Genomic DNA, 27331 nt, shown 5'->3' with positions numbered 1-27331 from the left:
ACCATCGGGGGCACAATGACCCGCGTATCCCCTAAAGCTGCACCACTGCTCGCACACCCCCCAGACTCCGGGTAACACAAGGCATTGGGGCACAATACACCATCGGGGACACAATGACCCGCGTATCCCCTAAAGCTGCACCACTGCTCGTAACACAAGGCATTGGGGCACAATACACCATCGGGGACACAATGACCCGCGTATCCCCTACAGCTGCACCACTGCTCGCACATCCCCCAGACTCCGGGTAACACAAGGTATTGGGGCACAATACACCATCGGGGACACAATGACCCGCGTATCCCCTACAGCTGCACCACTGCTCGCACATCCCCCAGACTCCGGGTAACACAAGGTATTGGGGCACAATACACCATCGGGGACACAATGACCCGCGTATCCCCTAAAGCTGCACCACTGCTCGCACATCCCCCAGACTCCGGGTAACACAAGGCATTGGGGCACAACACACCATCGGGGGCACAATGACCCGCGTATCCCCTAAAGCTGCACCACTGCTCGCACACCCCCCAGACTCCAGGTAACACAAGGTATTGGGGCACAACACACCATCGGGGACACAATGACCCGCGTATCCCCTAAAGCTGCACCACTGCTCGCACATCCCCCAGACTCCGGGTAACACAAGGTATTGGGGCACAATACACCATCGGGGACACAATGACCCGCGTATCCCCTACAGCTGCACCACTGCTCGCACATCCCCCAGACTCCGGGTAACACAAGGCATTGGGGCACAATACACCATTGGGGACACAATGACCCGCGTATCCCCTACAGCTGCACCACTGCTCGCACATCCCCCAGACTCCGGGTAACACAAGGCATTGGGGCACAACACACCATCGGGGGCACAATGACCCGCGTATCCCCTAAAGCTGCACCACTGCTCACACATCCCCCAGACTCCGGGTAACACAAGGTATTGGGGCACAATACACCATGGGGGACACAATGACCCGCGTATCCCCTAAAGCTGCACCACTGCTCGTAACACAAGGCATTGGGGCACAACACACCATCGGGGGCACAATGACCCGCGTATCCCCTACAGCTGCACCACTGCTCGCACATCCCCCAGACTCCGGGTAACACAAGGCATTGGGGCACAATACACCATCGGGGACACAATGACCCGCGTATCCCCTAAAGCTGCACCACTGCTCACACATCCCCCAGACTCCGGGTAACACAAGGCATTGGGGCACAATACACCATCGGGGGCACAATGACCCGCGTATCCCCTAAAGCTGCACCACTGCTCGCACATCCCCCAGACTCCGGGTAACACAAGGTATTGGGGCACAATACACCATGGGGGACACAATGACCCGCGTATCCCCTAAAGCTGCACCACTGCTCGTAACACAAGGCATTGGGGCACAACACACCATCGGGGACACAATGACCCGCGTATCCCCTACAGCTGCACCACTGCTCGCACATCCCCCAGACTCCGGGTAACACAAGGCATTGGGGCACAATACACCATCGGGGACACAATGACCCGCGTATCCCCTAAAGCTGCACCACTGCTCACACATCCCCCAGACTCCGGGTAACACAAGGCATTGGGGCACAATACACCATCGGGGGCACAATGACCCGCGTATCCCCTAAAGCTGCACCACTGCTCGCACATCCCCCAGACTCCGGGTAACACAAGGTATTGGGGCACAATACACCATGGGGGACACAATGACCCGCGTATCCCCTAAAGCTGCACCACTGCTCGTAACACAAGGCATTGGGGCACAACACACCATCGGGGACACAATGACCCGCGTATCCCCTACAGCTGCACCACTGCTCGCACATCCCCCAGACTCCGGGTAACACAAGGCATTGGGGCACAACACACCATCGGGGACACAATGACCCGCGTATCCCCTACAGCTGCACCACTGCTCGCACATCCCCCAGACTCCGGGTAACACAAGGCATTGGGGCACAATACACCATCGGGGACACAATGACCCGCGTATCCCCTAAAGCTGCACCACTGCTCGTAACACAAGGCATTGGGGCACAATACACCATCGGGGACACAATGACCCGCGTATCCCCTACAGCTGCACCACTGCTCGCACATCCCCCAGACTCCGGGTAACACAAGGTATTGGGGCACAATACACCATCGGGGACACAATGACCCGCGTATCCCCTAAAGCTGCACCACTGCTCGCACATCCCCCAGACTCCGGGTAACACAAGGTATTGGGGCACAATACACCATCGGGGACACAATGACCCGCGTATCCCCTAAAGCTGCACCACTGCTCGCACATCCCCCAGACTCCGGGTAACACAAGGCATTGGGGCACAACACACCATCGGGGGCACAATGACCCGCGTATCCCCTAAAGCTGCACCACTGCTCACACATCCCCCAGACTCCGGGTAACACAAGGCATTGGGGCACAATACACCATCGGGGGCACAATGACCCGCGTATCCCCTACAGCTGCACCACTGCTCGCACATCCCCCAGACTCCGGGTAACACAAGGCATTGGGACACAATACACCATCGGGGACACAATGACCCGCGTATCCCCTACAGCTGCACCACTGCTCGCACATCCCCCAGACTCCGGGTAACACAAGGCATTGGGACACAATACACCATCGGGGACACAATGACCCGCGTATCCCCTACAGCTGCACCACTGCTCGCACATCCCCCAGACTCCGGGTAACACAAGGCATTGGGGCACAATACACCATTGGGGACACAATGACCCGCGTATCCCCTAAAGCTGCACCACTGCTCGCACATCCCCCAGACTCCAGGTAACACAAGGCATTGGGGCACAATATACCATGGGGGACACAATGACCCGCGTATCCCCTAAAGCTGCACCACTGCTCGCACATCCCCCAGACTCCGGGTAACACAAGGCATTGGGGCACAATATACCATGGGGGACACAATGACCCGCGTATCCCCTAAAGCTGCACCACTGCTCGCACACCCCCCAGACTCCAGGTAACACAAGGTATTGGGGCACAACACACCATCGGGGACACAATGACCCGCGTATCCCCTAAAGCTGCACCACTGCTCGCACATCCCCCAGACTCCGGGTAACACAAGGCATTGGGGCACAATACACCATTGGGGACACAATGACCCGCGTATCCCCTACAGCTGCACCACTGCTCGCACATCCCCCAGACTCCGGGTAACACAAGGCATTGGGGCACAACACACCATCGGGGGCACAATGACCCGCGTATCCCCTAAAGCTGCACCACTGCTCGCACATCCCCCAGACTCCGGGTAACACAAGGCATTGGGGCACAATACACCATCGGGGGCACAATGACCCGCGTATCCCCTAAAGCTGCACCACTGCTCACACATCCCCCAGACTCCGGGTAACACAAGGTATTGGGGCACAATACACCATGGGGGACACAATGACCCGCGTATCCCCTAAAGCTGCACCACTGCTCGTAACACAAGGCATTGGGGCACAACACACCATCGGGGGCACAATGACCCGCGTATCCCCTACAGCTGCACCACTGCTCACACATCCCCCAGACTCCAGGTAACACAAGGTATTGGGGCACAATACACCATTGGGGACACAATGACCCGCGTATCCCCTACAGCTGCACCACTGCTCGCACATCCCCCAGACTCCGGGTAACACAAGGTATTGGGGCACAATACACCATCGGGGACACAATGACCCGCGTATCCCCTACAGCTGCACCACTGCTCGCACATCCCCCAGACTCCGGGTAACACAAGGCATTGGGGCACAATACACCATCGGGGACACAATGACCCGCGTATCCCCTAAAGCTGCACCACTGCTCACACATCCCCCAGACTCCGGGTAACACAAGGCATTGGGGCACAATACACCATCGGGGGCACAATGACCCGCGTATCCCCTAAAGCTGCACCACTGCTCGCACATCCCCCAGACTCCGGGTAACACAAGGTATTGGGGCACAATACACCATGGGGGACACAATGACCCGCGTATCCCCTAAAGCTGCACCACTGCTCGTAACACAAGGCATTGGGGCACAACACACCATCGGGGACACAATGACCCGCGTATCCCCTACAGCTGCACCACTGCTCGCACATCCCCCAGACTCCGGGTAACACAAGGCATTGGGGCACAATACACCATCGGGGGCACAATGACCCGCGTATCCCCTAAAGCTGCACCACTGCTCGCACATCCCCCAGACTCCGGGTAACACAAGGCATTGGGGCACAATACACCATCGGGGACACAATGACCCGCTTTTATTGTGTTTTCAATAGAATTCTCTTATTTTGTACCAAATTTGTGTTTCGTTATCTTATTCCAACTGTATTAACAAAGGGGTGAAACTTAATAGGACAAGATGCGACTTAGGCAGTGGCCGTGTGAACCAAAATTGTGGAACTAGTAATTAATGGTGCTATACACTTATATTCTAGAATATTCCAGTCTATTAGATTTCCTCTCCAGCTTCAGCCCTTGTCATAATTCTGGTGAAGTAGGAAACTGCCCCAATATGTCCCAACACCAGGGTAATATTCTGGGGGCTCGCCCTCCAACAAACCCCACAGTAGCCTTCATATTTTGGTGTCTTCTGCTGGACCTCTCCTGTGTTAGAGCCTTTCCCCATCGGAGGATCCACCAGAATCAAAAAGTCATCAAATGATGGGAGGTGACAATCTCTGTTTCGGTCCCCGGAGCTTTTGGGTTTATTGTCACGTGTCAGTGATCACTGGGACCAGCTAGGTATCCCATCTAGATGTGACTTGAGGGAGGGAGAGGCCCGATCACTAGGGTTGAGCAATCAGGAAAGATCGGATCCCGATCGGCGATCGAGCAAATTTCACGATCGGGATTGGCTGTAAAATGATCGAAAATCAGATTTTAAAAAACAATCCTGAAATCTGAAGATGGGCTCGACTCTGCCGGCCACATGTCTTGTGTTTCGATATGTCCATGAGTCTTCAATCTCTTTTCTGTGCAGTTCAGTGGCGGAGCAGCTGAAGAGAGGGGAGACGGTGCAAGCCGAAGCGTTTGATAGTGTCACCATCTATTTCAGTGATATTGTGGGGTTCACGTCGATGTCTGCAGAGAGCACGCCCATGCAGGTAACCCCACCATACACCATTTGTGTGTTGAAGCAGTGTCTGCGTGTCCACGTTTCTCATAGGTTGCTTGTGTCTCCTCAGGTGGTCACTTTACTAAATGACCTGTACACGTGTTTCGATGCTATAATAGACAACTTTGATGTTTACAAGGTAAGAGACTGAAGGTTTGGCAGGTCTGGGTATGACTTGGAATGACGGCATCGATGGATTTACTTCCCACATTCTCAGATCCAGGCCCCACCACCCTCGTGGCCATGATGGCCGTGTCCTGCAGTCCTCACTGTTTTTTTGCTATATTTTATTGTGGCCCATATTTATATTGCCCAGCCTTTCCTGTCTGCTCACATAGGGGGCTGTATCCGCAGGTGGAGACCATCGGTGATGCCTACATGGTGGTTTCAGGGTTACCAGTAAGGAATGGGAAGTCGCATGCACGAGAAATTGCACGTATGTCATTGGCCCTCCTGGACACAGTGAAAACCTTCAAGATTCGGCACAGACCAAACACACAGCTCCGTCTGCGGATAGGAATCCATACAGGTACTCCAACACGGTGCAACTTCTAGGGCTTTGACCTTTTTGGGCTTCTCCTTAGAACATGCTTGTAATTATTTGGTGTAAGAATTTGCTTCTTTCTGTTGGTGGGTCTGATAGTAGTCGGTGACTACGGACGGAAGCTTTGTGCGCCCGGGTCATTGACTACGGACAGAAGCTTTGTGCGCCCTGGTCAGTGACTACAGACGGAAGCTTTGTGTGCCCTGGTCAGTGACTACAGACGGAAGCTTTGTGTGCCCTGGTCAGTGACTACAGACGGAAGCTTTGTGTGCCCTGGTCAGTGACTACAGACGGAAGCTTTGTGTGTCCGGGTCAGTGACTACAGACAGAAGCTTTGTGTGCCCGGGTCAGTGACTACAGACGGAAGCTTTGTGTGCCCTGGTCAGTGACTACAGACGGAAGCTTTGTGTGTCCGGGTCAGTGACTACAGACGGAAGCTTTGTGTGCCCGGGTCATTGACTACGGACAGAAGCTTTGTGTGCCCTGGTCAGTGACTACAGACGGAAGCTTTGTGTGCCCGGGTCAGTGACTACAGACGGAAGCTTTGTGTGCCCTGGTCAGTGACTACAGACGGAAGCTTTGTGTGCCCTGGTCAGTGACTACAGACGGAAGCTTTGTGTGCCCTGGTCAGTGACTACAGACGGAAGCTTTGTGTGCCCTGGTCAGTGACTACAGACGGAAGCTTTGTGTGCCCGGGTCAGTGACTACAGACGGAAGCTTTGTGTGCCCTGGTCAGTGACTACAGACGGAAGCTTTGTGTGCCCTGGTCAGTGACTACAGACGGAAGCTTTGTGTGCCCTGGTCAGTGACTACAGACGGAAGCTTTGTGTGCCCTGGTCAGTGACTACAGACGGAAGCTTTGTGTGCCCTGGTCAGTGACTACAGACGGAAGCTTTGTGTGCCCTGGTCAGTGACTACAGACGGAAGCTTTGTGTGTCCGGGTCAGTGACTACAGACGGAAGCTTTGTGTGCCCTGGTCAGTGACTACAGACAGAAGCTTTGTGTGTCCGGGTCAGTGACTACAGACGGAAGCTTTGTGTGCCCGGGTCAGTGACTACAGACGGAAGCTTTGTGTGCCCTGGTCAGTGACTACAGACGGAAGCTTTGTGTGCCCGGGTCAGTGGCTACAGACGGAAGCTTTGTGTGCCCTGGTCAGTGGCTACAGACGGAAGCTTTGTGTGCCCTGGTCAGTGGCTACAGACGGAAGCTTTGTGTGCCCTGGTCAGTGACTACAGACGGAAGCTTTGTGTGTCCGGGTCAGTGACTACAGACGGAAGCTTTGTGTGCCCTGGTCAGTGACTACAGACGGAAGCTTTGTGTGCCCTGGTCAGTGACTACAGACGGAAGCTTTGTGTGCCCGGGTCAGTGACTACAGACGGAAGCTTTGTGTGCCCTGGTCAGTGACTACAGACGGAAGCTTTGTGTGCCCTGGTCAGTGACTACAGACGGAAGCTTTGTGTGCCCTGGTCAGTGACTACAGACGGAAGCTTTGTGTGCCCGGGTCAGTGACTACAGACGGAAGCTTTGTGTGCCCTGGTCAGTGACTACAGACGGAAGCTTTGTGTGCCCGGGTCAGTGACTACAGACGGAAGCTTTGTGTGCCCTGGTCAGTGGCTACGGACGGAAGCTTTGTGTGCCCTGGTCAGTGACTACGGACAGAAGCTTTGTGTGTCCTGGTCAGTGACTACAGACGGAAGCTTTGTGTGCCCTGGTCAGTGACTACAGACGGAAGCTTTGTGTGCCCTGGTCAGTGACTACAGACGGAAGCTTTGTGTGCCCGGGTCAGTGACTACGGACGGAAGCTTTGTGTGCCCGGGTCAGTGACTACGGACAGAAGCTTTGTGTGCCCGGGTCAGTGACTACGGACGGAGGCTTTGTGTGCCCGGGTCAGTGACTACGGACGGAAGCTTTGTGTGCCCGGGTCAGTGACTACAGACGGAAGCTTTGTGTGCCCGGGTCAGTGACTACAGACGGAAGCTTTGTGTGCCCGGGTCAGTGACTACAGACGGAAGCTTTGTGTGCCCTGGTCAGTGACTACAGACGGAAGCTTTGTGTGCCCTGGTCAGTGACTACAGACGGAAGCTTTGTGTGCCCTGGTCAGTGACTACAGACGGAAGCTTTGTGTGCCCTGGTCAGTGACTACAGACGGAAGCTTTGTGTGCCCGGGTCAGTGACTACAGACGGAAGCTTTGTGTGCCCGGGTCAGTGACTACAGACGGAAGCTTTGTGTGCCCGGGTCAGTGACTACAGACGGAAGCTTTGTGTGTCCGGGTCAGTGACTACAGACGGAAGCTTTGTGTGCCCGGGTCAGTGACTACAGACGGAAGCTTTGTGTGCCCTGGTCAGTGACTACAGACAGAAGCTTTGTGTGCCCGGGTCAGTGACTACAGACGGAAGCTTTGTGTGCCCTGGTCAGTGACTACAGACGGAAGCTTTGTGTGCCCGGGTCAGTGACTACAGACGGAAGCTTTGTGTGCCCGGGTCAGTGACTACAGACGGAAGCTTTGTGTGCCCGGGTCAGTGACTACAGACGGAAGCTTTGTGTGCCCGGGTCAGTGACTACAGACGGAAGCTTTGTGTGCCCTGGTCAGTGACTACAGACGGAAGCTTTGTGTGCCCGGGTCAGTGACTACAGACGGAAGCTTTGTGTGCCCTGGTCAGTGGCTACAGACGGAAGCTTTGTGTGCCCTGGTCAGTGGCTACAGACGGAAGCTTTGTGTGCCCTGGTCAGTGACTACAGACGGAAGCTTTGTGTGCCCGGGTCAGTGACTACAGACGGAAGCTTTGTGTGCCCTGGTCAGTGGCTACAGACGGAAGCTTTGTGTGCCCTGGTCAGTGGCTACGGACGGAAGCTTTGTGTGCCCTGGTCAGTGGCTATGGACAGAGGCTTTGTGTGACTTCTATGTGCCTAGATTCTACGGAGGGGGCAGTGAGAGGAGTCGGCCATTTTACCCGGGTAAACTCCATAGACTCCCCTCTTCTGGGCTACGACTCAAGAGTTAAATGGGGCTGCTTCTTCCACACGAGCCTCTTTTCTGCAGAATCTCCTTTTTAGGAAGCCTTGCTGATGCCCCCAGTGCTCTTACGTGATGACTCCATGTAGACTCTCATAAAACAGACTCAGAGATTCCTATATTGACACGAGACGGTTTCCTCATCTACGCATTACACATCCAGGAATCCTGACCATCTCGGGCTGTAAATGTGTAGTGGGGTATATATATGTGACTACAATGACCTCTGCTGTGTGTGCGGCCCCTCAGCGCTGTAGTATATAATACTCTCTGGTTCTTAGAAGTGTGGCCTATGTAACACCTTGTCTGGAGAAGACATCTTCAATCAGGTTTGTAGATCCCTTCCCTCTGTGTCTGCTTGTGGAGCTGCAGGTTCAGAGCTCAGGCAGTGTCCCCTGTTTATATGGCCTCCCTCCGTTCGCTCTCTTCTCCTCTCCTCCCCATCCATGTAACAGCATATACGGGCGTGTGGGGGTGTACACAGGCGCGGAGCCCATGCGGGGACGTACAGAGGCGTGCGGGGACCATGTGGGGGCGTACACAGGCGCGGAGCCCATGCGGGGACGTACAGAGGCGTGCGGGGACCATGCGGGGACGTACACAGGCGCGGAGCCCATGCGGGGACGTACACAGGCGTGCGGAGCCCATGCGGGGACGTACACAGGCGCGGAGCCCATGCGGGGACGTACACAGGCGTGCGGAGCCCATGCGGGGACGTACAGAGGCGTGCGGGGACCATGTGGGGGCGTACACAGGCGTGCGGGGACCATGTGGGGACGTACACAGGCGCGGAGCCCATGCGGGGACGTACACAGGCGTGCGGAGCCCATGCGGGGACGTACACAGGCGCGGAGCCCATGCGGGGACGTACACAGGCGTGTGGAGCCCATGCGGGGACGTACAGAGGCGTGCGGGGACCATGCGGGGACGTACACAGGCGCGGAGCCCATGCGGGGACGTACAGAGGCGCGGAGCCCATGCGGGGACGTACAGAGGCGTGCGGGGACCATGCGGGGACGTACACAGGCGTGCGGAGACCATGTGGGGGCGTACACAGGCATGCGGAGCCCATGTGGGGGCGGACACAGGCATGCGGAGCCCATGCGGGGACGTACAGAGGCGTGCGGGGACGTACAGAGGCGTGCGGGGACCATGCGGGGACGTACACAGGCGCGGAGCCCATGCGGGGACGTACAGAGGCGTGCGGGGACCATGTGGGGGCGTACACAGGCATGTTGGGCTATCATACCCTCTTATAACACATGAAATTAACACGGATTGGATCCACCTGAGATTTCCGTCCCCCCCCCCCCCCCCCCTATTTTTGGGGTATTTTGGCCCTCCACTGGTTGAGTATTTTGGTTTCCATTGATCGGTAGAGACTATCAGCTTCAATCTTTCGCTGCTCGAGATACGACGTGGGACTTAAGGGTTCTTTCATTTTCTTGAGCCACATTTTAGAGACCAAACAGCTGTTGTATAACTACAAGACCCAGCACCCCCGGCTGCCAGAAGTTGGAGATCCGTGCTCATGTCCCATCTCACGTCATCCTCTTCATATAAGCTGGAATTTCTGGGAGAAATGTCAGGGCTATGTAGTCTGCAGGGTGCAAGATGGCGGTGGACGGGCAGTGTAAGACGTGACCACAGGGCCAGAGGTCACACATAGCTCCTTGGAGTCTTGGAGCACGCCTACACACTTCTCTCTTTCATTAAGGGGGTCGGACTACTACCCATCTGACTCACCTAAAATCCCTTTGGGTCATTCCGTGTCAAGTGAATCAATGATTTTTCCCTCTATATTTTTAATTCTTTTGAGATTTTGTCATTTGGTAATAGTGTGTCAGAGAATGCAAAATGTGAAGAAAAAAAAATTCTAGAAATTTTTTTGGATTTTTAATTGATTTTCAAAGTTCAGAAAAAGTGCGAATTTCGGTGTTTCCTTCCTTTACATTTCTCCTCATAACTTAGGCTAGAAAAAAGATAGAGAAACAAAATAAACGCCATTCTACTCAGAACTATACAGGCTTTCACCAAATATGTCACAAGAGGATCTTTGTTAATATTTTACCCATGTGAACGCAAACGCAAAATTTTAAAACGCATTTGCGAAAAAACGTTTTATTTAAAAATTTAAAAAAAAATGCACATGGGCCTGCTATGCCCTTAGCCACATCTGTACCAAAATTCAAGTTGGGATCGCGATGGGATAATATTTTAAAATATAACTATTACAGTGTCATTCCGAAAATCTTGAATTCAGATCTGTTCAGCCTGTGGACAGTGAAGTCCATGAAGTGGTAGAAGGCGACACAAGATTGGCAATGGATGACATAACTGGTTATGTGACCTGTGAATATGATCGGTGCTGGTGGCTGGCTACTGTACTCTCCAAAGATTGTGAAAATGAAGACATAAAATTGACTTTTTTGCATCCTTCTGGTCCAGCACCATCCTTTTTGTATCCAAGAAAACCAGACATTTTACAAGTCAACAAAAATCAGATATTAACTCAGGTGGAGCCGAACACCATGACAGGCCGGACATACTCTGTGACACAAAAGGAAATGGCCATTGCTAGTAAGCGCTTATGGACAAGATTACATTTCACTCACTAGAAAGGACAAATTGATGATAAAAGGCCAGTAGTTTAAAAATGTCCTATTAATTATTTGATTGGTTCATATTTTATAGAATGAGGATTTATCTACTGGACTATTTTTCTTAATAAATTACATGTTTAGTGATATAATAAAAAACAATTGTTACATGTAGAAATAGGTGTTATAAATATTGGTTCTTGGACTCTTGTTAACGTATAATTAGGATGAGACTATTTAGAAAATCGCACTTGAGGATTTGAGCAGCTTTTTTCTTTCGGTTTGTTCAATGCATTCAGGTTGAAAATGCTGGACAAGTTGTGTTCTGATGATAAGATGTATTTATTCTGGCACTTACAGTATTTGTTTTTTATGTTTTTTTATTGTTGCATATAAATGTTGAATTCAGCAAGTTGTAATTTGAAAAGAAAAAAGGAAGAAGCCACACAAACATTAAAATCAGATGATTCAAGGCTTAAAAAAAAAAATTAAAAAAAATTGATCCCAATTTGGTCCCAAGTTGAAAACCTGTACAAATATAACCAAGAACACAAGTAACACAAATGCATTTTTTCACAATTTTAGAACATACGTTTTTTTCACAATTGCGCATCAAAATTTTGAATTTGATTTCTCCAAAACAAAATATAAAGAAACATCGTCTTGTGACATATCAAATGAAAGCCGGTACCGCTCTGAGAAAAATGCCGCCTCTCCCACCTATTTATCTTAATTCTAGCCCAAGATATGTTAAAAAATGTAAAGCCATACCAGGCCAAAATTCACACTTTTTCAAAACTTTAGAAGTCTATAAAAAATTAACTGATGAAGAAAAAAATTCAAAACTTTTTATTTGTAATTAACTTAAGTTGTACTTCATAAAAATAAAAAAAATCTAAAGACGTCAGGTAAAAAAAATATTCCTATTTGGATCACTTGATATGGAATGACCCCTTTAATTCCTGATGGACTGGGCCATAGATATACAGAGATGTTAGGATGTAGTTACCGTCACCCCGTAGAGGAAGGAAAGAACTTTTTCTGTTACCCCCACTACTAGACATCCCAGACCTGCGGCCTAAAGGAACTCCCATGACCATCTCATAAAGGGGCAACTCCCATGACCATCTCATAAAGGGGCAACTCCCATGACCATCTTACAGAAATTCTGTCCTCACCATATCCACATGGAGTAGTTCAGGCTCCTCTGAGGTTCTTTCTCAGCATTAGAAGTGTCCTTGAGCTCCAGATTCGCTGACACTCAGCACCGACGGGGTTAATCACTTTTTTCTGCTAAACAAAGACAAGAGCTGAACCAAACTATTCCTAAAAAGGAGAGACAATCACGGAAATATGTGAAGATCCATCAAGGAGCGGAGGGGGAATGCGGGAGGTCCCCGCTCCTGGAATATTAGGAAATCGCAGAGGCCCCTCCACTGAACAGATGGGGATGGGGGGTCTAGACCACAGTGGTCCGCCAAGCACGTAGTCTGAAAATCAAAGAACTTTATAGATGGAAATATACCAGGGTGTAGGAGCTCGAGCTGAGGAGAAATAACCAAGGTCTTACTGAAGGCCACGTAACAGGAGTGTCACCTGTATCCTGAGCTTTTCTGGGAATCTATACAATGGACCCACATGTTTATAGCCCGGCATTTGGTCTGCTGTGCGGTGTCCTAAGTCTATAGTCAGGCACTTGGTCTGCTGTGGGGCGTCCCAAGTCTATAGTCGGGCACTTGGTCTCATATGGGGCATCCCAAGTCTGTAATTGGGCACCTGGTCTGCTGTGAGGCATCCCAAGTCTATAGTCGGGCAGCTGTGGGGCGTCCAAAATCTATAGTCGGGGCACCTGGTCAGCTGTGGAGCGTCCCAAGTCTATAGTCGGGCACCTGGTCAGCTGTGGGGCGTCCCAAGTCTATAGTAGGGCACCTGGTCTGCTGTGAGGCATCCCAAGTCTATAGTCGGGCACCTGGTCAGCTGTGGAGCGTCCCAAGTCTATAGTCAGGCACTTGGTCTGCTGTGGGGCGTCCCAAGTCTATAGTAGGGCACCTGGTCTGCTGTGAGGCATCCCAAGTCTATAGTCAGGCACCTGGTCTGCTGTGGGGCGTCCCAAGTCTATAGTCGGGCACTTGGTCTCATATGGGGCATCCCAAGTCTGTAATTGGGCACCTGGTCTGCTGTGAGGCATCCCAAGTCTATAGTCGGGCAGCTGTGGGGCGTCCAAAATCTATAGTCGGGGCACCTGGTCAGCTGTGGAGCGTCCCAAGTCTATAGTCGGGCACCTGGTCAGCTGTGGGGCGTCCCAAGTCTATAGTAGGGCACCTGGTCTGCTGTGAGGCATCCCAAGTCTATAGTAGGGCACCTGGTCTGCTGTGAGGCATCCCAAGTCTATAGTCAGGCACCTGGTCTGCTGTGGGGCGTCCCAAGTCTGTAATTGTGCACCTGGTCTGCTGTGAGGCATCCCAAGTCTATAGTCGGGCAGCTGTGGGGCGTCCAAAATCTATAGTCGGGGCACCTGGTCAGCTGTGGAGCGTCCCAAGTCTATAGTCGGGCACCTGGTCAGCTGTGGGGCGTCCCAAGTCTATAGTAGGGCACCTGGTCTGCTGTGAGGCATCCCAAGTCTATAGTCAGTCACCTGGTCTGCTGTGGAGCGTCCCAAGTCTATAGTCGGGCACCTGGTCAGCTGTGGGGCGTCCCAAATCTATAGTCGGGGCACCTGGTCAGCTGTGGAGCGTCCCAAGTCTATAGTCGGGCACCTGGTCTGCTGTGGGGCGTCCCAAGTCTATAGTCGGGCACCTGGTCAGCTGTGGGGCGTCCCAAATCTATAGTCTGGCACCTGGTCTCATATGGGGCGTCCCAAGTCTATAGTCAGGCACCTGGTCAGCTGTGGCGCGTCCCAAATCTATAGTCGGGGCACCTGGTCAGCTGTGGAGCATCCCAAGTCTATAGTCAGGCACCTGGTCTCATATGGGGCGTCCCAAGTCTATAGTCAGGCACCTGGTCAGCTGTGGGGCGTCCCAAGTCTATAGTCAGGCACCTGGTCTCATATGGGGCGTCCCAAGTCTGTAATTGTGCACCTGGTCTGCTGTGGGGCGTCCCAAGTCTACAGTCATGGCTAAAAGTTTTGAGACTGCCACAAATCTCCTCTTGTCACATGAGCTGCTCCCTCTGGTTTCTGTGTGTTTGTCAGATGTTTTTATCACATACAGAAATAGAATTGCAATCATATTCTGAGTAATAAAAGCTTATAGTGACAGTTAGAAGGAGTTAGTGCAGCGGTGTAATATTTGCAGTGTTGCCCCTTCTTCTTCTTCAGGACCTCTGCAATTCTCCCTGGCAGCTCTCAATCACCTTCTGGACCAAATCCTGACTGATAGCCGTCCATTCTTGCACAATCAATGCTTGCATTTTGTCAGAATTTGTCGGTTTTTGTTTGTCCACCCGTCTCTTGATGATTGACCACAAGTTCTCAATGGGATTAAGATCTGGGGAGTTTCCAGGCCATGGACCCAAAATCTCTCTGTTTTGTTCCCTGAGCCATTTAGTTCTCCCCTTTGCTTTATGGCAAGGTGCTCCATCATGCTGGAAAAGGCATTGTTGGTGGCCAAACTGCTCTTGGACGGTTGGGAGAAGTTGCTCTTGGAGGACATTCTGGTCCCATTCTTTATTCATGGCTGTGTTTTTAGGCAAGACTGTGAGAGAGCCGATTCCCTTGGCTGAGAAGCCACCCCACACATGAATGGTTTCAGGAGGCTTTACAGTTGGCATGAGACAAGACTGGGGGTAGCGCTCACCTCCTCTTCTCCCAATAAGCTGTTTTCCAGATGTCCCAAACAATCGAAAAGGGGATTCATCAGAGAAAATGACTTTCCCCCAGTCCTCAGCAGTCCACTCCCTGGACCTTCTGCAGAATATCAGTCTGTCCCTGATGTTTTTTCTTTGCTGCCCTCCTTGAGACCAGGCCTTGCTCCAAGAGTCTCCGCCTCACAGTGCGTTCAGATGCACTCACACCTGCCTGCTGCCATTCCTCAGCAAGCTCTGCACTGCTGGTAGCCCGATCCCGCAGCTGAAACACTTTTAAGAGACGGTCCTGGCGCTTGCTGGTCTTTCTTGGGCGCCCTGGAGCCTTTTTGCCAACAATGGAACCTCTCTCCTTGAAGATCTTGACGATGCGATAGATTGCTGACTGAGGTGCAATCTTTCTAGCTGCGATACTCTTCCCTGTGAGGCCATTTTTGTGCAGTGCAATGATGACTGCACGTGTTTCTTTAGAGATAACCATGGGTAACAGAAGAGAAACAATGATGCCAAGCACCAGCCTCCTTTTACAGTGTCCAGTGGTGTCATTCTTACTTAATCATGACAGATTGACCTCCAGCCCTGTCCTCATCAACACCCACACCTGTGTTACTGGAGCAATCACTGAAACAATGTTAGCTGGTCCTTTTAAGGCAGGGCTGCAATGATGTTGAAATGTGTTTTGGGGGATAAAGTTCATTTTCTAGGCAAATATTGACTTTACAAGTAATTGCTGTTAAGCTGATCCCTCTTTATAACATTCTGGAGTATATGCAAATTGCCATTAGGAAAACTGAAGCCGTAGACTTTGTAACAATTACTATTTGTAGCATTCTCAAAACTTTTGGCCATGACTATATAGTCAGACACCTGGTCTGCTGTGGGGTGTCCCAAGTGTATATCCAGGGACCAGGTACCCTGTTGTTGGGCACTCTAGGCTGTACACATCGCTCTACTTCTTAATGACTCCCATATTAGGGCCCCCATCATGTCAGCTGACCCTGTGCAGGACCTTCACCTCAGCACTGCCACATGCTCTAGAATCTTCCGAGATGTCATCGTTGTCCTCTTTTCTGCCCAGGTCCGGTCTGCGCCGGGGTGGTGGGACTGAAGATGCCGCGCTACTGTCTATTTGGTGACACGGTAAACACAGCGTCCCGGATGGAGTCTAATGGGGAAGGTAAGCTGGGGGGTCGTCACCCCCAAATATACACAGAGCTTCAGCAGAACAGAGCAGACCCCTCCCCCATTCCAGTAGATGAGGTGGATCATAGCTCCCTCTACAGACAGGCGGGGAGTCCTGCAGTCTCCAGGGGCTCTGAACGTGAAATTACACAATCAGCCTCGTTACCACAGTGACAGCAAAGCCCCATACACTGCAGAGTATTACTCCATATGATAGATGAGACAGCAAAGCCCCCATTACTTCTGCAGAGTATTACTCCATATGATAGATGAGACAGCAAAGCCCCCATTACTTCTGCAGAGTATTACTCCATATGGGTGAACCAATTCGTTACAAGATTCCACCTGAATATTCTAAATTGCTAGTTTTTTTTTTTTTTTTAACTAAACTGAATATTTTGCTATTTGTATGAGGTGAGATTATATATATATATATATATATATATATATATATATATATATATAGTCCTAGGAGTCCTGATAGTGTCATACACTATGTATTATAGATATATATAGTCCTAGGAGTCCTGATAGTGTCATACACTATGTATTATAGATATATATAGTCCTAGGAGCCCTGATAGTGTCATACACTATGTATTATAGATATATATAGTCCTAGGAGTCCTGACAGTGTCATACACTATGTATTATAGATATATATATATATATAGTCCTAGGAGTCCTGATAGTGTCATACACTATGTATTATAGATATATATAGTCCTAGGAGTCCTGATAGTGTCATACACTATGTATTATAGATATATATAGTCCTAGGAGCCCTGACAGTGTCATACACTATGTATTATAGATATATATAGTCCTAGGAGTCCTGACAGTGTCATACACTATGTATTATAGATATATATAGTACTAGGAGCCCTGACAGTGTCATACACTATGTATTATAGATATATATATAGTCCTAGGAGTCCTGATAGTGTCATACACTATGTATTATAGATATATATATAGTCCTAGGAGCCCTGACAGTGTCATACACTATGTATTATAGATATATATAGTCCTAGGAGCCCTGACAGTGTCATACACTATGTATTATAGATATATATATAGTCCTAGGAGTCCTGATAGTGTCATACACTATGTATTATAGATATATATAGTCCTAGGAGCCCTGACAGTGTCATACACTATGTATAATAGATATATATAGTCCTAGGAGCCCTGACAGTGTCATACACTATGTATTATAGATATATATAGTCCTAGGAGCCCTGACAGTGTCATACACTATGTATTATAGATATATATAGTCCTAGGAGCCCTGACAGTGTCATACACTATGTATTATAGATATATATATATAGTCCTAGGAGTCCTGACAGTGTCATACACTATGTATTATAGATATATATAGTCCTAGGAGTCCTGACAGTGTCATACACTATGTATTATAGATATATATAGTCCTAGGAGCCCTGACAGTGTCATACACTATGTATTATAGATATATATATAGTCCTAGGAGTCCTGATAGTGTCATACACTATGTATTATAGATATATATAGTCCTAGGAGCCCTGACAGTGTCATACACTATGTATAATAGATATATATAGTCCTAGGAGCCCTGACAGTGTCATACACTATGTATTATAGATATATATATATATATAGTCCTAGGAGTCCTGATAGTGTCATACACTATGTATTATAGATATATATAGTCCTAGGAGCCCTGACAGTGTCATACACTATGTATAATAGATATATATATAGTCCTAGGAGCCCTGACAGTGTCATACACTATGTATTATAGATATATATAGTCCTAGGAGCCCTGACAGTGTCATACACTATGTATTATAGATATATATATAGTCCTAGGAGTCCTGATAGTGTCATACACTATGTATTATAGATATATATAGTCCTAGGAGCCCTGACAGTGTCATACACTATGTATTATAGATATATATATATATAGTCCTAGGAGCCCTGAAAGTGTCATACACTATGTATAATAGATATATATAGTCCTAGGAGTCCTGACAGTGTCATACACTATGTATTATAGATATATATAGTGCTAGGAGCCCTGACAGTGTCATACACTATGTATTATAGATATATATAGTCCTAGGAGCCCTGACAGTGTCATACACTATGTATTATAGATATATATATATATATATATAGTCCTAGGAGTCCTGACAGTTTCATACACTATGTATTATATATATACACTCACCGGCCACTTTATTAGGTACACCATGCTAGTAACGGGTTGGACCCCCTTTTGCCTTCAGAACTGCCTCCATTCTTCGTGGCATAGATACAACAAGGTGCTGGAAGCATTCCTCAGAGATTTTGCTCCATGTTGACATGATGGCGGCATCACACAGTTGCAGTCGCAGATTTGTCGGCTGCACATCCATGATGCGAATCTCCCGTTCCACCACATCCCAAAGATGCTCCTCTATTGGATTGAGATCTGGTGACTGTGGAGGCCATTGGAGTACAGTGAACTCATTGTCATGTTCAAGAAACCAGTCTGAGATGATTCCAGCTTTATGACATGGCATTGCATTATCCTGCTGAAAGTAGCCATCAGATGTTGGGTACATTGTGCTCATAAAGGGATGGACATGGTCAGCAACAATACTCAGGTAGGCTTTGGCGTTGCAACGATGCTCAATTGGTACCAAGGGGCCCAAAGAGTGCCAAGAAAATATTCCCCACACCATGACACCACCACCACCAGCCTGAACCGTTACCGATACAAGGCAGGATGGATCCATGCTTTCATGTTGTTGACGCCAAATTCTGACCCTACCATCCGAATGTCGCAGCAGAAATCGAGACTCATCAGACCAGGCAACGTTTTTCCAATCTTCAATTGTCCAATTTCGATGAGCTTGTGCAAACTGTAGCCTCAGTTTCCTGTTCTTAGCTGAAAGGAGTGGCCCCCGGTGTGGTCTTCTGCTGCTGTAGCCCATCTGTAGCCTCAAAGTTGGACGTCCTGTGCGGCGTTCAGAGATGCTCTTCTGGCTACCTTGGTGTAACGGGTGGCTATTTGAGTCACTGTTGCCTTTCTATCAGCTGGAACCAGTCTGGCCATTCTCCTCTGACCTCTGGCATCAACAACGCATTTCCGCCCCCCACAGAACTGCCGCTCACTGGATGTTTTTTCTTTTTCGGACCATTCTCTGTAAACCCTAGAGATGGTTGTGCGTGAAAATCCCAGTAGATCAGCAGTTTCTGAAATACTCAGACCAGCCCTTCTGGCACCAACAACCATGCCACGTTCAAAGGCACTCAAATCACCTTTCTTCCCCCCCATACTGATGCTCGGTTTGAACTGCAGGAGATTGTCTTGACCATGTCTACATGCCTAAATGCACTGAGTTGCCGCCATGTGATTGGCTGATTAGAAATTAAGTGTTAACGAGCAGTTGGACAGGTGTACCCAATAAAGTGGCCGGTGAGTGTATATAGTCCTAGGAGTCCTGACAGTGTCATACACTATGTATTATAGATATATATAATCCTAGGAGTCCTGACAGTGTCATACACTATGTATTATAGATATATATAGTCCTGGGAGCCCTGACAGTGTCATACACTATGTATAATAGATATACAGTCCTATGAAAAAGTTTGGGCACCCCTCTTAATCATTTTTAGTTCTAAATATTTTGGTATTTGCAACAGCCATTTCAGTTTGATATATCTAATAACTGATGGACACAGTAATATTTCAGGATTGAAATGAGGTTTATTGTACTAAGAGAAAATGTGCAATATGCATTAAACCAAAATTTGACCGGTGCAAAAGTATGGGCACCTCAACAGAAAAGTGACATTAATATTTAGTAGATCCTCCTTTTGCAAAGATAACAGCCTCTAGTCGCTTCCTGTAGCTTTTAATCAGTTCCTGGATCCTGGATAAAGGTATTTTGGACAAACAATTCGCGTTCAGTTAAGTTAGATGGTCGCCGAGCATGGACAGCCCGCTTCAAATCATCCCACAGATGTTCAATGATATTCAGGTCTGGGGACTGGGATGGCCATTCCAGAACATTGTAATTGTTCCTCTGCATGAATGCCTGAGGATTTGGAGCGGTGTTTTGGATCATTGTCTTGCTGAAATATCCATCCCCGGCGTAACTTCAACTTCGTCACTGATTCTTGAACATTATTCTCAAGAATCTGCTGATACTGAGTGGAATCCATGCGACCCTCAACTTTACCAAGATTCCCGATGCCGGCATTGGCCACACAGCCCCAAAGCATGATGGAACCTCCACCAAATCTTACAGTGGGTAGCATGTGTTTTTCTTGGAATGCTGTTTCTTTTTGGACGCCATGCATAACACCTTTTTTTATAACCAAACAACTCAATTTTTGTTTCCAAAATGAAGCTGCCTTGTCCAAATGTGCTTTTTCATACCTCAGGCAACTCTATTTGTGGCGTACGTGCAGAAACGGCTTCTTTCTCATCACTCTCCCATACAGCTTCTATTTGTGCAAAGTGCGCTGTATAGTTGACCGATGCACAGTGACACCATCTGCAGCAAGATGATGCTGCAGCTCTTTGGAGGTGTCTGTGGATTGTCCTTGACTCTTCTCACCATTCTTCTTCTCTGCCTTTCTGATATTTTTCTTGGCCTGCCACTTCTGGGCTTAACAAGAACTGTCCCTGTGCTCTTCCATTTCCTTACTATGTTCCTCACAGTGGAAACTGACAGGTTAAATCTCTGAGACAACGTTTTGTATCCTTCCCCTGAACAACTATGTTGGACAATCTTTGTTTTCAGATCATTTGAGAGCGGGCTGTCCATGTTCGGCGACCATCAAACTTAACTGAACTTGAATTGTTTTGTAGAAAGAAATGGTCCAAAATCCCTTCATCCAGGATCCAGGAACTGATTAAAAGCTACAGGAAGCGACTAGAGGCTGTTATCTTTGCAAAAGGAGGATGTACTAAATATTAATGTCACTTTTCTGTTGAGGTGCCCATATTTTTGCACCGGTCAAATTTTGGTTTAATGCATATTGCGCATTTTCTGTTAGTACAATAAACCTCATTTCAATCCTGAAATATTACTGTGTCCATCAGTTATTAGATATATCAAACTGAAATGGCTGCTGCAAACACCAAAATATTTAGAACTAAAAATGATTAAGATTAATAGGGGTGCCCAAACTTTTTCATAGGACTGTATATAGTCCTAGGAGTCCTGACAGTGTCATACACTATGTATAATAGATATATATAGTCCTGGGAGTCCTGACAGTGCCATACACTATGTATTATAGATATATATAGTCCTGGGAGCCCTGACAGTGCCATACACTATGTATTATAGATATATATAGTCCTGGGAGCCCTGACAGTGTCATACACTATGTATAATAGATATATATAGTCCTGGGAGCCCTGACAGTGCCATACACTATGTATTATAGATATATATAGTCCTAGGAGCCCTGACAGTGCCATACACTATGTATTATAGATATATATAGTCCTGGGAGCCCTTACTATGTTCCTCACAGTGGAAACTGACAGGTTAAATCTCTGAGACAACTTTTTGTATCCTTCCCCTGAACAACTATGTTGGACAATCTTTGTTTTCAGATCATTTGAGAGTTGTTTTGAGTAGCCCATGATGCCACTCTTCAGAGGAGATTTAAATAGGAGATCAACTTGCAATTGGCCACCTTAAATACCTTTTCTTATGATTGGAAACATCTGGCTATGAAGTTCAAAGCTCACTGAGGTTACAAAACCAATTTTGTGCTTCAGTAAGTCAGTAAAAAGTAGTTAGGGGAATTCAAATCAATAAAATGATAAGGGTGCCCATACTTTTGCACCGGTCAAATTTTGGTTTAATGCATATTGCACATTTTCTGTTAGTACAATAAACCTCATTTCAATCCTGAAATATTACTGTGTCCATCAGTTATTAGATATATCAAACTGAAATGGCTGCTGCAAACACCAAAATATTTAGAACAAAAAATGATTAAGATTAATAGGGCTGCCCAAACTTTTTCATAGGACTGTATATAGTCCTGGGAGCCCTGACAGTGCCATACACCATGTATAATAGATATATATAGTCCTGGGAGCCCTGACAGTGCCATACACTATGTATTATAGATATATATATAGTCCTGGGAGCCCTGACAGTGCCATACACTATGTATTATAGATATATATAGTCCTGGGAGCCCTGACAGTGCCATACACTATGTATTATAGATATATATAGTCCTGGGAGCCCTGACAGTGCCATACACTATGTATTATAGATATATATAGTCCTGGGAGCCCTGACAGTGTCATACACTATGTATTATAGATATATATAGTCCCCCGCTACTCCTGCAGATTATTCTTTATTTTGTTCTCTTCTCCAGCACTGAAGATTCACATTTCTTCAGAAACCAAAGAAGTCTTAGATGAGTTTGGCTGCTTTCAACTGGAACTTCGAGGAGATATTGAGATGAAGGTAATAAAGAAGTAGTGACTAGGAGATGCAGAGGAGGTTGGGGACTGGTGGGGGGCGGGGACATGGATTACTTGCTGGGTGGAGCCTACAGGTTTTGGGTTTTCCCCTCTAGTTTGTATTATGACTATAACTGTTTGTTTTTTTCGTAATCCTTCTGGGTGGGCGGAGCCTTCTTGTATGATGTCAGATCTATACTATGACCAATCAATTTAGGTCTTCTTATAACACGAGACACTGAAGGGGAGAGACTGTAATGTGATCTTTCTTTTACAGACACTGATGGCGGGGCTGTCACATGACTGCCTCTACTCCCCTCTCACACTGATGGCGGGGATGTCACATGACTACCTCTCCTCCCCTCTCACACTGACACCGATGACGGGACTGTCACATGACTGCCTCTTCTCTCACACTGATGGCGGGACTGTCACATGACTGCCTCTCCTCTCCCTCCTGTCCTCATGACTGCCTCTCCTCCCCTCTCACACTGACACTGATGGCGGGACTGTCACATGACTGCCTCTCCTCCCCTCTCACACTGACACTGATAGCGGGACTGTCACATGACTGCCTCTCCTCTCCCTCCTCTCCTCTCCCTCCTCTCCTCATGACTGCCTCTCCTCCCCTCTCACACTGACACTGATGGCGGGGATGTCACATGACTGCCACTCCTCCCCTCTCACACTGACACTGATGGCGGGACTGTCACATGACTGCCTCTCCTCCCCTCTCACACTGACACTGATGGCGGGACTGTCACATGACTGCCACTCCTCTCATACTGACACTGATGGTGGGACTGTCACATGACTGCCTCTCCTCTCACACTGACACTGATGGTGGGGCTGTCACATGACTGCCTCTCCTCCCCTCTCACACTGACACTGATGGCGGGGATGTCACATGACTGCCTCTCCTCCCCTCTCACACTGACACTGATGGTGGGGCTGTCACATGACTGCCTCTCCTCTCCCTCCTCTCCTCATGACTGCCTCTCCTCCCCTCTCACACTGACACTGATGGCGGGACTGTCACATGACTGCCACTCCTCCCCTCTCACACTGACACTGATGGCGGGGATGTCACATGGCTGCCTCTCCTCCCCTCTCACACTGACACTGATGGCGGGGATGTCACATGACTGCCACTCCTCCCCTCTCACACTGACACTGATGACGGGACTGTCACATGACTGCCACTCCTCCCCTCTCACACTGACACTGATGGCGGGGATGTCACATGACTGCCACTCCTCCCCTCTCACACTGACACTGATGACGGGACTGTCACATGACTGCCACTCCTCCCCTCTCACACTGACACTGATGACGGGACTGTCACATGACTGCCTCTCCTCTCACACTGACACAGATGGCGGGGATGTCACATGACTGCCTCTCCTCTCCACATGACTGCCTCTCCTCCCCTGACTACTGAACTATAAGCCCATCTTCCTGTAGGGGGAGCCCTTAGACATCCTCTTCCTTATTGGATAGTGAGATGTGGTTTGCACTGTAAGAATTGTTTCCAATGGCAGGACTGGGCCGATGTCCCCTGGAGGTCGTGTGTGACCGCGGCCACCTGATGGGACGTCATCTCACGTGTTCTCCTTCTTGTCCATTCCAGGGTAAGGGGAAGATGAGGACCTTCTGGTTACTTGGAGAGATGACAGATGATGATGATGTGATTTGAGGCCCTTTTCTCCAGGATCAGCTCCACCATTGGCCAGCTGTGTCTTGAGCTGCTCATTAGACTCATGTGGGTAACAAGGTTGTCCACCAGCCTAGCCATGGCCCGCTCTTCCCAGAGCACATTGAATATGGCGGCCTCATTGGCTGGAGGAGCAGACGCCTCACCTTTTACTCAATTCTTTGGGAATGAGTAATTATGCACCAGCTAATTAGCCAAGAGGTGACCTCTGTATTGGTCACGTGGTCGCTATAAGTTACCACCTGTAGCCAAACTAGGGCCTGCTAAAAGCACATCCATGCAGGAGGCAACGAAGGGCCTAGAACGGCCACTAAACATTGCTCTCACCTATAGTCTTCAGCTTACTGAAATTCACCAAGAAGATCCAGAGCAAGTTCAAAGATGGTCCCAAGATGTCCATCAAGTGTTTGTTCTTCCACGTCGCCTGGAGTGTTGGGAATGGACAAATTGGTTCTATGTTGTGGAATCCACTGACGATGCCACTACAAACACGACTCCTCTCATCCACCGTTTATATTCCAGCCACAGATCCCTGTGCCCGCAGCCAGTGGGACTGAGACTTCATCTTCTGACTGGGACGGGATCCAAACAAGACACCTCGGACTACACCAGGAGAAGACCCTCAATAAGACGGTCAGTCACCGGATCTGCCGTAGGGTTCTTCTACCTGGCAAGAAAGGAGGGAGCGGAGTATACGGTGTAGACCGAACGTGTAGTCAGGTCACAGACTCTACACTACAGCAGTCCGGCACAGCACGCAACGCAACGCAGGAAACGCTCTCACCTTAGTCTACACATCAGGGAAACGCTCCAAAAAAGAACAGGAGAACAAAGCACCAGGACAAAGTCTAATCTGCAGCCGCTCCAGCAGTCTCGTGCCCCAGATATGTAGAATGTGAGGACCTGTAGCGGGACTGAGTCCACGGCACATTCAGCCTTCAATAAAGACAAGTAGATCCTGAATCCCGGCGTGTGTCGTCTATTCTGCGCAACGTTCCAATGCGCCGTCACGTCACAAGTCCGCATATCAGCACAACATATAGCAATGTCACACGTCAGCACAACATACAGCAATGTCACACGTCAGCACAACATACAGCAATGTGACACATCAGCACAACATATTGCTATATGTTGTGCTGACGTGTCACATTGCTATATGTTGTGCTGACGTGTCACATTGCTGTATGTTGTGCTGACGTGTCACATTGCTGTATGTTGTGCTGACGTGTCACATTGCTGTATGTTGTGCTGACGTGTCACATTGCTGTATGTTGTGCTGACGTGTCACATTGCTGTATGTTGTGCTGACGTGTCACATTGCTGTATGTTGTGCTGACGTGTCACATTGCTGTATGTTGTGCTGACGTGTCACATTGCTGTATGTTGTGCTGACGTGTCACATTGCTGTATGTTGTGCTGACGTGTCACATTGCTGTATGTTGTGCTGACGTGTCACATTGCTGTATGTTGTGCTGACGTGTCACATTGCTGTATGTTGTGCTGACGTGTCACATTGCTGTATGTTGTGCTGACGTGTCACATTGCTGTATGTTGTGCTGACGTGTCACATTGCTGTATGTTGTGCTGACGTGTCACATTGCTGTATGTTGTGCTGACGTGTCACATTGCTGTATGTTGTGCTGACGTGTCACATTGCTGTATGTTGTGCTGACGTGTCACATTGCTGTATGTTGTGCTGACGTGTCACATTGCTGTATGTTGTGCTGACGTGTCACATTGCTGTATGTTGTGCTGACGTGTCACATTGCTGTATGTTGTGCTGACGTGTCACATTGCTGTATGTTGTGCTGACGTGTCACATTGCTGTATGTTGTGCTGACGTGTCACATTGCTGTATGTTGTGCTGACGTGTCACATTGCTGTATGTTGTGCTGACGTGTCACATTGCTGTATGTTGTGCTGACGTGTCACATTGCTGTATGTTGTGCTGACGTGTCACATTGCTGTATGTTGTGCTGACGTGTCACATTGCTGTATGTTGTGCTGACGTGTCACATTGCTGTATGTTGTGCTGACGTGTCACATTGCTGTATGTTGTGCTGACGTGTCACATTGCTGTATGTTGTGCTGACGTGTCACATTGCTGTATGTTGTGCTGACGTGTCACATTGCTGTATGTTGTGCTGACGTGTCACATTGCTGTATGTTGTGCTGACGTGTCACATTGCTGTATGTTGTGCTGACGTGTCACATTGCTGTATGTTGTGCTGACGTGTCACATTGCTGTATGTTGTGCTGACGTGTCACATTGCTGTATGTTGTGCTGACGTGTCACATTGCTGTATGTTGTGCTGACGTGTCACATTGCTGTATGTTGTGCTGACGTGTCACATTGCTGTATGTTGTGCTGACGTGTCACATTGCTGTATGTTGTGCTGACGTGTCACATTGCTGTATGTTGTGCTGACGTGTCACATTGCTGTATGTTGTGCTGACGTGTCACATTGCTGTATGTTGTGCTGACGTGTCACATTGCTGTATGTTGTGCTGACGTGTCACATTGCTGTATGTTGTGCTGACGTGTCACATTGCTGTATGTTGTGCTGACGTGTCACATTGCTGTATGTTGTGCTGACGTGTCACATTGCTGTATGTTGTGCTGACGTGTCACATTGCTGTATGTTGTGCTGACGTGTCACATTGCTGTATGTTGTGCTGACGTGTCACATTGCTGTATGTTGTGCTGACGTGTCACATTGCTGTATGTTGTGCTGACGTGTCACATTGCTGTATGTTGTGCTGACGTGTCACATTGCTGTATGTTGTGCTGACGTGTCACATTGCTGTATGTTGTGCTGACGTGTCACATTGCTGT

General features: G+C 48.8%; 1 protein-coding gene across 1 annotated transcript in view; it reads left to right on the top strand.

Moving 5' to 3' along the window:
• Positions 1–25445, top strand: part of LOC142186798 (atrial natriuretic peptide receptor 2-like) — a 175444-nt gene extending 149999 nt beyond the window's left edge. Inside the window, 6 exon segments of the mRNA XM_075261369.1 lie at positions 5019–5142; positions 5224–5292; positions 5508–5682; positions 16191–16289; positions 22691–22782; positions 24409–25445. Coding sequence (XP_075117470.1) covers positions 5019–5142; positions 5224–5292; positions 5508–5682; positions 16191–16289; positions 22691–22782; positions 24409–24474 — 625 coding nt within the window. The 3' untranslated portion in view covers positions 24475–25445.
• The last annotated feature ends 1886 nt before the right edge of the window (positions 25446–27331 follow it).

This window comes from Leptodactylus fuscus, unplaced genomic scaffold, assembly GCF_031893055.1.
Source record: "Leptodactylus fuscus isolate aLepFus1 unplaced genomic scaffold, aLepFus1.hap2 HAP2_SCAFFOLD_119, whole genome shotgun sequence".
NCBI lineage: Eukaryota > Metazoa > Chordata > Amphibia > Anura > Leptodactylidae > Leptodactylus > Leptodactylus fuscus.
Note: the sequence above shows the minus strand (reverse complement) of the source record. Positions and strands in the feature narration are given on the sequence as shown.